The sequence below is a fragment of the Scleropages formosus genome, chromosome 19 (genome assembly GCF_900964775.1).
Source record: "Scleropages formosus chromosome 19, fSclFor1.1, whole genome shotgun sequence".
Taxonomy (NCBI): Eukaryota; Metazoa; Chordata; class Actinopteri; order Osteoglossiformes; family Osteoglossidae; genus Scleropages; species Scleropages formosus.
The window spans coordinates 22,243,378-22,255,401 of NC_041824.1; the positions used below are offsets into that span (position 1 = coordinate 22,243,378).

General features: G+C 45.0%; 1 protein-coding gene and 1 long non-coding RNA gene across 2 annotated transcripts; both read left to right on the forward strand.

Moving 5' to 3' along the window:
- The first annotated feature begins 208 nt into the window (after positions 1-208).
- On the forward strand, positions 209-9,143 carry LOC108939030 (proliferation-associated protein 2G4-like). Its single transcript, XM_018760124.2, has 13 exons — positions 209-410; positions 1,872-2,000; positions 2,380-2,485; positions 2,918-2,987; positions 3,151-3,243; positions 3,369-3,432; positions 4,045-4,123; positions 4,714-4,792; positions 4,889-5,022; positions 6,586-6,680; positions 6,887-7,014; positions 7,330-7,383; positions 7,507-9,143. Exons 1-13 carry the CDS (start codon positions 323-325, stop codon positions 7,561-7,563), a joined length of 1,176 nt encoding a protein of 391 aa, XP_018615640.1. The 5' UTR covers positions 209-322; the 3' UTR covers positions 7,564-9,143.
- A 1,165-nt stretch (positions 9,144-10,308) lies between these two features.
- Positions 10,309-11,577, forward strand: LOC108939190 (uncharacterized). Its single transcript, XR_001966485.1, has 4 exons — positions 10,309-10,359; positions 10,465-10,491; positions 11,161-11,183; positions 11,291-11,577. It is a non-coding gene; the product is annotated as an uncharacterized LOC108939190 (long non-coding RNA).
- The last annotated feature ends 447 nt before the right edge of the window (positions 11,578-12,024 follow it).

The window sequence follows — 12,024 nt, forward strand, 5'->3', positions numbered from 1 at the left end:
TTATTAAGAATTATGACCATATTTTTCTACTGTTATTTTTTCCTTTGCTTTTCCTTTTATTGTATGTTTTTGTATTTCAATGCAGTGCTGTTCCTTTTCTCCAATAAAAAAAAAGCTTCACATTTTTAACCTGAAAAGTCACTTTGCTACTTGGCGCAAAAAACTACAAGTTGGCCCACAATGCCTCGGGCGACCGCTGGCGGGAGGAGCTTCGGTGGCCGGAGGAGGCCGGCCCGGAGCCGCGGGATCCCGCGAGTCGCGCGCTCGCTTGAGCCGCTGACGCGCGCGGGGCAGGAAAGTTGCACGACAGCCGCGGAGAAAGATGTCGGGAGAAGACGAGCAGCAGGAGCAGACCATCGCCGAGGACTTGGTGGTGACCAAGTACAAAATGGCGGGCGACATCGCGAACCGTAGGTGGTGGAGACGCTCTTTGCGGTGTGTCGTGTATGGTGTGTAATTCGTTCGTGTCGGAGGAGGAGAGGAGACGAGTCCGCCGGCCTCCGCAGCCGGACGCGCGGGAGACCATGTGCGGGGCGACTGCGGAGCGGAGCCCCGACAAGCCCCGACGAGCCGCGCACGAACGCTATCCGCCGCTGCGCGTGCACTTTCACGTCGTCGACCCCGTGCGTGCGTGACCCGTGAAAGAACGAGCCTGTGTATTATTATTTAATGACGCGTGGTTTTCGCGAACAAAAGACTCGTATCACTTGCGGACACTTGGTCACCCGAGGAGGTCACGTGGCTGATATAATTTAAATAAATAAATAAATAAATGAATATGTTTGTCGTTTCCGAACTTGCTGGAGCGGTTGGAGTCTGAATGCCTGCGCGCGAGACACAAAAAAAAAGCCCCACGAGTTCACCCGCAGGCTCGAGCGCGTGGAGCTCGCACGCTCCAGCTGGCGCCTGTGAAGGTGACTTACTTACTTAGTGTTAGATCATGAACTCTCTCTCTTACTGTGTCCGTCTGATGAAGTGGGATTCGAACCAGCAGCGCTCCTAGGCTAAATCTCAAAGTCAAAGCACTTAACTTTTCCTCAAGCGACGTGCTGTTTACCATGGCATAGTACATTTCACCTCAGGCAAAGAGCTGTCATTCAAACACGCAACTGCCGATGCACAGTTAGCTTGTATCCAAAAGCAATGCAATACAGTACTGCAAGGGATTCAGCAGCCCTGAGGGACAGGGGGAGCTCATGCAACATCATCAGATTTAAAACAGAAAAGCCATGGACTCTTAATTCTGCACCTCTTGTGAATGGCAAATGATGTTAAGGGTAATGTGTTTGCAGTTGAACACATTTAAAATTGATGTGTCTTTTTATTTGCAAGAGACTCCAGTAAAAGCACCGGCTGGTGTCACGCTGGAATTCGGCGACGAGGAGGAGATGAGCATATACACTCGTGTCTGAGGGCGGATGGCGTCTCTCGCCTTCTGCTCGGTCTGGCAGTGTGGTCACAGGGCTGGTTGTAGCACTGCAAGAATTCACCAATATCCATTTTTAATATTTAAAAAAAATAGTTAAAAAAAAAAAAAAAAAAAAGTCACTTTGTGTCTAACCAAACGGGTTTATTCACACACGGTCTTGTTGGTAATTCACCGTATATTAAGAATAAATTTGATTTTATTCCTGAAACTCCCGTTTCATGCAAAGTGTAGTGATGGGTTGGTGTGCAAATAATGGGCTGTGAACCTACAAAGCAGTAGTTGGCACCCGCATCCTTCGCCGCACGTAAAGGCTACTGGGAAACGGTAACTCCTCGTCCTTCTGGTGTCGGCAACGGCATCGCTGTGCTTCGCACCCGTTGCCTTGTCTCCCGGCGACGTTCCCTTAACCGCTGTCTCATCTGTGCTTGGTGCCCCAACGCAGAGGCTCTGCGGGCGGTGGTGGAGGCAGCCAAGCCGGGGGTGTCCGTCCTGTCCCTCTGCGAGAAGGGGGACTCCCTCATCATGGCAGAGACCGGCAAGATCTTCAAGAAGGAGAAAGACATGAAGAAAGGTAAGGGGATGATCCGCATGTAGATGTTGCACGCAGTGAAAATTACGCTATTGATACAGTGCTCTAGTAAAATGACCCTGCTGTACAGTGTGCTCGAAAGTATGTGAACCCTACAGGGATGGATATTATTGTATAAAATTTATTTTTACACCTGCACTACTTGTGTGTTTCTACTACACGCACAATTTCCTGTAAAGCAACATACAGAACTGGTCATTTCACACCTGTTATGTCACATGAGAAACACTGATTCTCGTTAAATAACCATTTGGTGGTAAATTAAGGGGCACGAGGGCGTCGCGTACTTTCGAGGAGCGCTGTATTAAAGCAGTGTGTTACGATGACATTTCCCTTATGAAGGCGTGTCGTTCACTCGTAGGCATCGCCTTCCCTACCAGTGTGTCGGTCAACAACTGCGTGTGCCACTTTTCTCCGCTGAAGAGCGACGCTGACTACATCCTCAAAGACGGAGACCTGGTGAAAGTGTAGGTGCTCGTCTCATTCTGCCTCTCTTACCCCCTCGGACCCTTTCCTTACCGCTGTACTTTGACGCACACCTTTCCCACCCTTTCCATTCCATTCCGTCTTTGTCTTTGCTGAAATTGCTCAGCAGGCAGCACTGGTTGCCTCACAGGTGTGCATTCGGACAGGGGTTCGAATCCAGCTCCATCTGTGTGGAGTTTGCGTGCTCACCCCGTGCTCGTACTGGTTTATTGCAGCTGCCTCTGGTTTATGCCTCTGATTTGCCCTTAATGAACCTGTGCGTTAATGTGTTTGATTCCCACGTGCCCTGCTTCGCAGCCTGTGTTTCTGGGATAGGCTCTGTGCCACGATGACCCTCAGTTGAACAGTCACTGATGATGGATAGATTCTTAACTCTCCCTAATGGATTCCTTTCTTCGTTTGTCTCTTGGCAGTGACCTTGGTGTCCACGTGGACGGCTTCATCGCGAACATTGCTCACAGCTTTGTTATTGGGGTGACCAAGGTAGCCCCCCCCCCCGTGTCCTGTAGGATCAATACTTGATCACAGTTTTACTCTTCCATTGCAGAGTGTTTCTTGTCATCTTGTCTGTCCCTCCACTTGTCCTCTCTCCCCTCCTGCCTGTCCTCATCACCGTCTCCCTCGATGTCCTTTTCCGTCCCCCCAGGAGGCACCTGTGACGGGCCGCAAGGCCGACGTGATCAAGGCCGCCCACCTGTGCGCCGAAGCGGCCCTGCGTTTGGTCAAACCTGGAAACCAGGTAACTGCAGCTTGCGTCCACGTCGAGCGACGTGTTGACGGTCACCCGCGTCGCGATGTGATGCAGCTTCGCAGCGAGATCACACCCTTTTTTACCCCTGATGCTGCAACCGCTTTGTCCCTCAGAACACCCAAGTGACGGAAGCCTGGAACAAGATCGCACAGTCCTTTAAATGCACCGCCATCGAAGGTGAGCGGCCCGGCCGCGAGTTACAGCAATGGGCCCAGACGCATGTTGTGAAACATTCTGTTATTTTAGTTAACAAAACTTTCCAAAGTTTGTAGTGATGTTGATTTTTGCGTTGATTAGGATTAAAGTTTACTGATTACAGGAATACCACTAGTTCTTGTGGATTGTCACTTTTAATCTGGTACTTTACAACCACTGGAAGATTCTAGAAGCACCAGAACATGGTAGAAAGTACCAAAACATTCTAGAGAGCATCAGCTCCTAAAAGGTCCTGGAATATTCGGCACGCAGAGCCCAAATGCCAGAATTTTGCCAATTTTAAGAATGAAATATTTTACTAAAAAACTGACATATCGTACAAACGTCAAAAGTATGTTTAATGTAACAAAACTAAATGGAAAATGCAAAAAAAATCAGCAGAAGAAAATTTTTCTTGCATGCATGGACTGTTGTCCTGTCAATGTGTGCCCTCTCTTGCCCCCTGTGAATGAGGGGTAGGCTCTGGATCTCTGCAACCCTCCACTAGACAAGTGACTGTTGATAATGGAAACATGCTGAGATGTAACATGAAAGTATTCGTCCCTGTGAACTGGTTCTTTCTTCTGTCTTCAGGGATGCTGTCCCATCAGCTCAAGCAGCATGTTATCGATGGGGAGAAAACCATCATTCAGAACCCGACTGACCAGCAGCGGTAGGCAGTTGTACATTTATTCATTTAGCTGACACTTGATGATGATGATGATGGTTACGATTAGTGCTTCGCTCAGTGTTTAGCTGTATCCAAGGTGACTTAGTGTTTGATACACTGCACTAAACTCCCTACAATCATTCATCCATGTTTAGACCAGAGCAGTATAACACGCACAAACACACACTACAGTCACCTGTTCACCCGAAACACACGTCTTTGGATTGTGGGAGGAAACCAGAGCACCCGGAGGAAACCCATGAAGACGTGGGGAGAACATCAAAACCTCAAACACCAGGCTCTGCCAGTTGCGCAGCCATATACTACATTTATCTGACGCTTTTCTCCAAAGCGACTTAGTGTTAAGCTACGTACAATTTACCCATTTATACAGCTGGGTTACTTTACTGGAGCAATTTACGGTAAGTACCTTGCTCAAGGGTACTACAGCTGGAGGTGGGATTTAAACCTGCAACTGTTGCATCCAAAGGCAGCAGATCCAACCACTAGGGTACCAGCTGTCCCTGCAATGTCTCTCCGCTACACACAGTACAGTACTTGGAATGAGCGGTTGTGTTACTGTTCTGTCCTAGGAAGGACCATGAGAAAGTGGAGTTCGAGGTGCATGAGGTGTACGCTGTGGATGTGCTCATCAGTACCGGGGAAGGGAAGGTAAGGAACATGGTAACATGTCGCTCAGCCCCTCGCCCCCCCTCATTTTCACACTGCGTGTTAGAGCTGCAAAGCAGCGTCTTATGTGCTCCGCAGGCCAGAGATGCGGGACAGAGGACCACCATCTATAAACGGGACCCCAGCAAACAGTACGGACTCAAAATGAAGACGTCGCGAATGTTCTTCAGTGAAGTGGAGAGACGCTTTGACACCATGCCCTTTACCCTCAGGTGCGGTGCATTTCACCACATTCCCCCTTTTGGCCAAAACACGTACAGTTTTCATCTGACAGCAGCAGCCTGAGCAGCATCAGGTTGGGGGTGATCACAATGTAACAACCTTATTTTTTGCATTTTCCATTTAGTGTTATATTAAACATACTTTTGGCATTAGTTTGTACTATATGTCAGTTTTTAAAAAAAATTCCACATTGTTAAATTAGCAAATTTTGGTACTGGTTTCCAAGCACTGATCTGATTCTTTCCGGAATCTTCCAATGTCTGTAAAGTACCAAACTAAAAGTGACACTCTAGAAGAACTAGTGGTATTTCTGTAATCAGTGAACTTTAATCATAACGAATGCAAAAATCGACATAATTGAGAAATTTTAAACGTTTTGCTGCATTGTTATTGAGTTGGGAAATGGGGATTCACCTGGAGGAGGGTTAGGCAACAGTTACTGCTAGTGACAGCAGACAAGTTATAATAACATTGCGGAGTAAATATCAGCGAAGGTGAGCGGCAGAAACGAGTGCAGTCGAACCGTGTGCACAGCCGGTGTGACGCAGCTTACAGTGACACGAACCCCAATCTGTTGCCTTATTATAAGCAGGTTATTATAGGCTGGACCCTGTGGAGCAGCGTCCTTTCACACATTTAACGCAACTTGGACTCCAAAACCGCCATGGTTTCGTTACCCTTCTCTCTGGAAATGCCAGCTGTGGGCCCAAAAACTGGAGGCGGATGGCGTATCGTCACGTTGTCTCCGCCACGGCTCCTTGGCCGCTCAGCGGCGACGCTAGTAAAATTACATCATTTGTAATGTTCACAAACGGAGCAGAACCTGTATGATTTCTGGATAGGCTCCCGACCACCACGACCCTGCGTTGGACAAACTTATTGATGAGGAATAACAGTTAATCAGTGTATCTTCCTACATATTCATCTACATATCCTTCTTAAATATCCTCATACATATTCATGAGCATATTCTCAGTGAGAGCAGAGGTGTGTGTTAAAGGTCTGTATTTGCATTACACACACTTTGCTCAGTCACTTCCGTTAATTTTTATCACATCGGCTGCTCACCTACACGTCAGGCTGAACAGTGTACGCGCAGTACATGTGCTCTTCATCCTTTAGCTTTGCATAGGCGAGTCCTTGGAATAGAATATCATCTCACTTTGATTGTTTTGGATCTGTTTGTCGCTGCGTTCTGTGTGTTAAGTGCTCTGGCCATAACAGCGTTGGGAGGAACGCTGTATGAAAACAAGGTGAAACGGAGCCTTTGGTGTCCCACCTTTATGCACATGTGGGACAGGCGGTATCGTTGTGGTTAGAGCTGCTGCCTTTGGACCCAAAGGTCACAGGTGTGAATCCCACCTTGAGCAAAGTACTTGCCCTCAATTGCTCCAGTAAAATTACTCAGTTTAACACTGAAGGTTGCTTTGGGGAAAAAGTGTCAGATAAATGAATAGATGTAAATGTGGAAATCGGTGCTCCGGTGCATGTGGTGTTCAGGAGCACAGCAGGTGCCTTTGTGATGTCGACGCGAGCGTGTCGCTGTGCCGCAGGGCATTCGAGGATGAAGGCAAGGCCCGGCTGGGGGTGGTAGAGTGCGCTAAGCACGAGCTGCTGCAGCCCTTCAGCGTGCTCCACGAGAAGGAGGGTGAGTTCTGCGCTCCTCACATGTGGCGCGGGGGTTCCGAGATGCCCTTCTCAATACTGTTGTGCGTCTCTCCCCCTTTGTTCCTTTCCCTGAGGCCACGCAGGGTGGGGCACCTTTCACAAGGCTGCCAGTTAAATAAAGAATAGTGACCGTGGTAGCAGCTGCACCTGTTCTGCGTCACTCTCGGCCTCTCTCGCTGTGTCCAGGGGAGTTCGTGGCCCAGTTCAAGTTCACCGTGCTGCTCATGGCCAACGGGCCCCTGCGAATCACCAGCGGGCCTTTCCAGGCCGAGCTCTACCTGTCTGAACACGAAGTTCTCGACCCAGAGCTCAAGGTAAGGGGCAAGCGAGGGAGCCGCACTCACTAAATCACTCTCCGACGTGGAATTCCAGAGTCCCATTCACACATGTCTATGGGTCCGAGGTAAACGAGTGTAAAGTGTACTTGCTGGGTCTGATTTCTAAATCTGATTTGCACGTAGCAGGGAAGAACCATAAAACTCTCAAGAAAAACCTGTCAATTGTTGAAGGTGGATTGGTTCTTTAAGAGAAAGGATGCTGAAGTGTGGTGTTATTTCTGGCCAAATATTGAACATTTATTGCCAGTTAGTGAAATCAACTTGGTCTCTCTCCTGTCCCCCGTTGCCCAGGCACTACTACAAAGCTCAGCCAGCCGCAAGACACAGAAGAAGAAGAAAAAGAAGGTAGGTCCTCGCATACGTGCGGATATCGTCGTGTGTGCGCGTAAGCAGACGTGTTCCACGTAAAAAGTAATGTGAAGCTGATGCACTTCCCTCGCACTGCAACTGTCTTTGTTTTTCACGTAGGCATCCAAGACGGCAGAGAACGCCACAGGAGCGCCTGAGAATGAGGCTGCTGAGTAGAAACCACATACAAACACACACATCCACACACCTGACACCCAAAAGAACAGAAATGTGGACGTAATCTCGAACGTGCCCTGCCACCAAGCCCGTCGACTTTCAGATGACTTACCTTCTTTTTACCGTCGAGACTGGAATCTGCCCGGGACGAGGTCCAGTTAACGTCCCTGTATCCTTTAGTGATCTCAAGATTTACCAGGGCCACATTAAAATGTAGCATTACAGTAGGAAAGTGTCATCTGTATAGGATGAAATGTCATCAAGTCATTATTTTCACCAAGAGTGTTGAGAGGAAAAGGATACTGGAATAACAACCGAAATTATACTGGCATCTAATTTTATTTTCACATGAAAGGTGGTCTCATTTTTCTAATTTTTCATTTTTTGTGTGACTTCATTTAAAAACATTGGTTTTTGTAAACTGGCCTGGTTAACTGACCAAATTATACTATTAAAATATTTAAAATTTTACCAGTACGATAGAATGTGACGTTTTTGCCCCAGGAATTGTTTTAACTGGCAGTGACATAATGAACCACTTGCAAATGTGCTTCGTACCTTGAAAGATGGGATACAGTAAGGTGTATAAAAGCATATAATTACAGTATAGTATGCTTGACTGGCATGAAATTGGACCTTGGGTAATTGCCATGGGCCTCCACAAGGGGGAGCTTGTGTGGCACCTCCTCTTGAACCTGCTGCTGCTCCTCAGGTCAATGACAAGCTGACATTGTACACACGTTAAGTCATTTCATTAGATGAATGTAACGCATCTTATGTTTTAAACATGCCTTCAGAATTGTACACAAAGAAAATTCCGCTTGGTTTCAGGAAATGTTTGATGGATTTTTTTTTTTTTTTTTTAAATGTTGAAATGCTACTTGCTTCATAAAGCGGTTAAACTTCTCCAGGTCACTCAGGTTAATTTTTAATTCAGACAGGATTCTGACTTTTGACAATACATGCTTGTCAGCTTTAAGATGGACTGGTGATGCTCCGGTGTGTTGTGTGAGAATTACTCTGTGGTCTCTCTTGCATTTGCCAGAATTTAGTATTTATATTATTATGAGCTCTGGGTCAACAGTCACAGCCTGGCAATAAAAATACCTTATCTGTGGAAAAAAGGTAGAATATTAGTTCGTCTTAGAAATGAGTTCTTTCGAGAGATATAATTGGCGGCACTTTTCAGAAAAAAAAATTATTCTGCTTTCCTACAGTGTTGTTTTGGTTGTGTTGGAGTTATTCTATAACCAGATTGAAGTGTAATTGTTATCCATGCCAAGGACCTCTCATCTGCAAATTTTATATGAAAATATTCCCAACAGCATAATCACCGGATTTAATTACATGTATGAAAAGAGTTTCTGCAGCAGCACTACTGTCCACCCATCCTTGGGTATCAGCAGTGTAACTGCAGACTACCAGTTCACTCCTTTTTGCATATTCTGTACAAATAAGTATTCTAACTTCCCTGTCAAAAAGGTACTTTCTATAGACTTTGGGTTTGTTTTTGTGAGGTTATTTTTGTTCTTTTAAAAGATTCATCAAACAAACAGAAAATAAACTTTATATTACAAAGATTTTTTTTGTATGTCTGAATATGTTTTCATCTTAAGTGTTAGAATAAAGAGGAATAAATGCTGTGTCCAGTCTGCTAGTACATTTAAAACGTCTGGTATTGTCACACTAAATTGAAAGTCATACTTGAAATGTTTCCTATCTTATCTCTAAAGTATTGAATGCTCAGAGGTTTTAAACATATTTGCTATTTGAGCCGAATCCCTGAATTTTATCTGAAAGTTATTCAGATCACAAAACACTGATGATGACACAAACCTCAAATACTCATACACATATCATAAAGAGCATGTTTACATTTATTCATTTAGCAGATGCTTTTGTCCAAAGCGATGTACATCTCAGCAAAAGTACAATTTACACATTAAACGGGATGAGAATTGCAGCAAAGATCTCTCAGAATGGAAAACCACAGGACATACTTCTAAAACATGATTAAATCCAAACTTTTATCAATCCCGGGATTGCCGGAACCTGAAGGGAGTCCGATATCTTTCTGTATCTGTCATTTCTAATATATTCAAAAGGGTGTCATGCCTTCCAGGTGAAATGAAGAATCAAAATTGCTCGGAGCGTGTGCATGTGCGCGTATGCGGCTGCGTTGCGATGGACGGGCATCCCGTCCAGGGTGTACCCTGCCCTGCGCCTAGTGTCTCCAGGATACGCTGCAGATGTCTCGGCCCTGCTTTGGTCATGCAACTAAAGTAGGGTTACCGCTGTACGGAGTTAAATACCCGCACGGGAAACATAATGGCTGTGTAACAGGCAAAAATACCACTGTGCTGAATAGTAAAGGTGTATATTTTCATAAGCTGTTGTAGCTGTTTCTGTTATAAGCAATCCTGTTATATAAGGGATGAGTGTATTCTACAAATCTGAGGTCAGTGGAGGTCAAAGGAACATGTAATTGGCCTTTGCCTTCTGCCATAAGCAATAAAGCTCTTTCAGTATCATATAGTACCCCTTATAATATTGGTTTACAGGCACAGTTCTGGCATAACCGTTATATCATTTTTATTTCTATTGCAGAATTCACCTGCTTGGTATTTATTCACATGAGAAACGCCTTCTACGACTCCATTTTCGTTCACGTTACAGCTAAAAAACTACTTTTCCCACAATTCTTAGAGCGGGATATTTCGCTTTGACGTAACAAACATTATAAAGTCCGTCCCCCTGGGTGTCACGTCCTCTTCGTGTTGGGTCCATCTTGGAAAGGTAAGCAGGAAATAGTTGGTCTGGGGTTGAAAAATCATCCGAATAAATCCTTATGATTTTACAGCCATCCGATGTTTTCATTAACACCTACGTTTTTCTTTTTAGACACACACCCGCGACATGAGGGCGAAGGTAAGTTTTTTTCTGCGCTGTCTGCACTGACTGCTAAAATTAGCTGTGTAAGCTAGCCAGCGCTGTTTGCTTTTATATTTTTATACAGTGCAGAAAAGACTCGTGGATATTTAACGACGATAAAGCGTAATTTTTAATTTGTTTGCCCTTTAACTTTGAGTGATGGTCAAATTTCACGTTGTTGGTGGTTTCATATTCGGGTTGTACTTTTCGAACAGCAGCAGAGTGAGGAATCCACCAAACCTGCGCGATCATTTTGACGGAACATTTTTGTGACCAATCAAATTCGTGTTTTGATAGCTGTTAAAGCGCCTGCTCTAAGCTGCATGCACATTGTTCTCCAGTCCAAATCAAGGAATTATGTTTTTGATCAGCCAAGCCCAGTGCAGTGTGGTCACTTTTTTTCTGTTGCTAATTTAAATTTAAGTTCTTTAGCTTTTCTTATTATAATATATCACATACATAAGAGATGGGTACCAGTATTTAAATTTACTCACCAAGTAAATATACTTGGCTGATGTCTTGTGTTAGGTATGGCATGATTGGCAATGGTATGGCAAAGTACTTACCTGCTCACAAGGGTATATGGGCCTTTCGAGTGCTGTCTGCTCTGTCAAGACAGGCACCTCATGTCCTCAAATATTCACCAATGAGTTTTCTGTTTTGCAGTGGAGGAAGAAGCGTATGCGCAGGTAAGTTTTTCTCCAAGACGCTTAACGTCTTTGCATGCAAATTGTCAGACTTGCATTACAAAAACATTGGAGATGCATTCTAAAATTCTGCTCTCCTCCCGTTGCAGACTGAAGCGCAAAAGGAGAAAGATGAGGCAGAGGTCCAAGTAAACCTCCCCCTTGCTGCTCTCAGCCATGAAACACCTTGGTTTGTGACGCAGCTGGACTGACCAGGGAGCTCAGCAGATGAACCGGCTTGTAGGAGTTGCGTCGAGTGGAGAAGGCATGATGGGAACATACACCTGTTTGACGTCTGAGAGTACATGAAGGCTTTCCTGGGGACATTCTGGACTGTGGTTGCTTACCTAGCTGTTCATTTGTATAAAAAGTCTACAATAAATTTTTTTACATCTGTCTTCATTTAAAAACTTATTTAAATCTTGAATCAAGACATTCAGAACTTTTTTCAGCAGGGTGGCTAAATGTTAAATTTTAAGTTTTCGGAAAAGCGTTTGATACGTGGATGGGTGTGTTGGCTTAAGTTTTGTAACGGCAGTTGACTGGTCAGACATTTTTAGTGGATTGGTTTATTAATCATGTTTTTGAGTACTTGTATTTAGTAATGGTTTAGCCAGTTAAAGAAGCTCTGAAGTGAGTGAAAGGCAGTGAAGTAGTCAAATTGGTGTGCAAGATCCATCGCTGTCAGGATGTTGAAGGTGAATAGTTATGTTTTGGGAGTAGGATTTGAATAGCTCTAATCTTTATAGCAGCTGTCTGTGGACCTGTAGCAACATTTGAAGACTACATTTAAATAATTTGATTTGTGAGTAATTAAACTATGGCTTTTGAAACAGTCTAGTAA

What these genes read in the sequence shown, in the direction of transcription:
- LOC108939030 (XM_018760124.2), top strand. Translation starts at nt 323, where the DNA reads ATGTCGGGAGAAGACGAGCAGCAGGAGCAGACCATCGCCGAGGACTTG. An exon ending in TCAGTACCGGGGAAGGGAAG is followed by an intron (nt 4,793 to 4,888) that starts GTAAGGAACATG and finishes TGTGCTCCGCAG; the next exon opens with GCCAGAGATGCGGGACAGAG. An exon ending in AGAAGAAGAAGAAAAAGAAG is followed by an intron (nt 7,384 to 7,506) that starts GTAGGTCCTCGC and finishes TTTTTCACGTAG; the next exon opens with GCATCCAAGACGGCAGAGAA.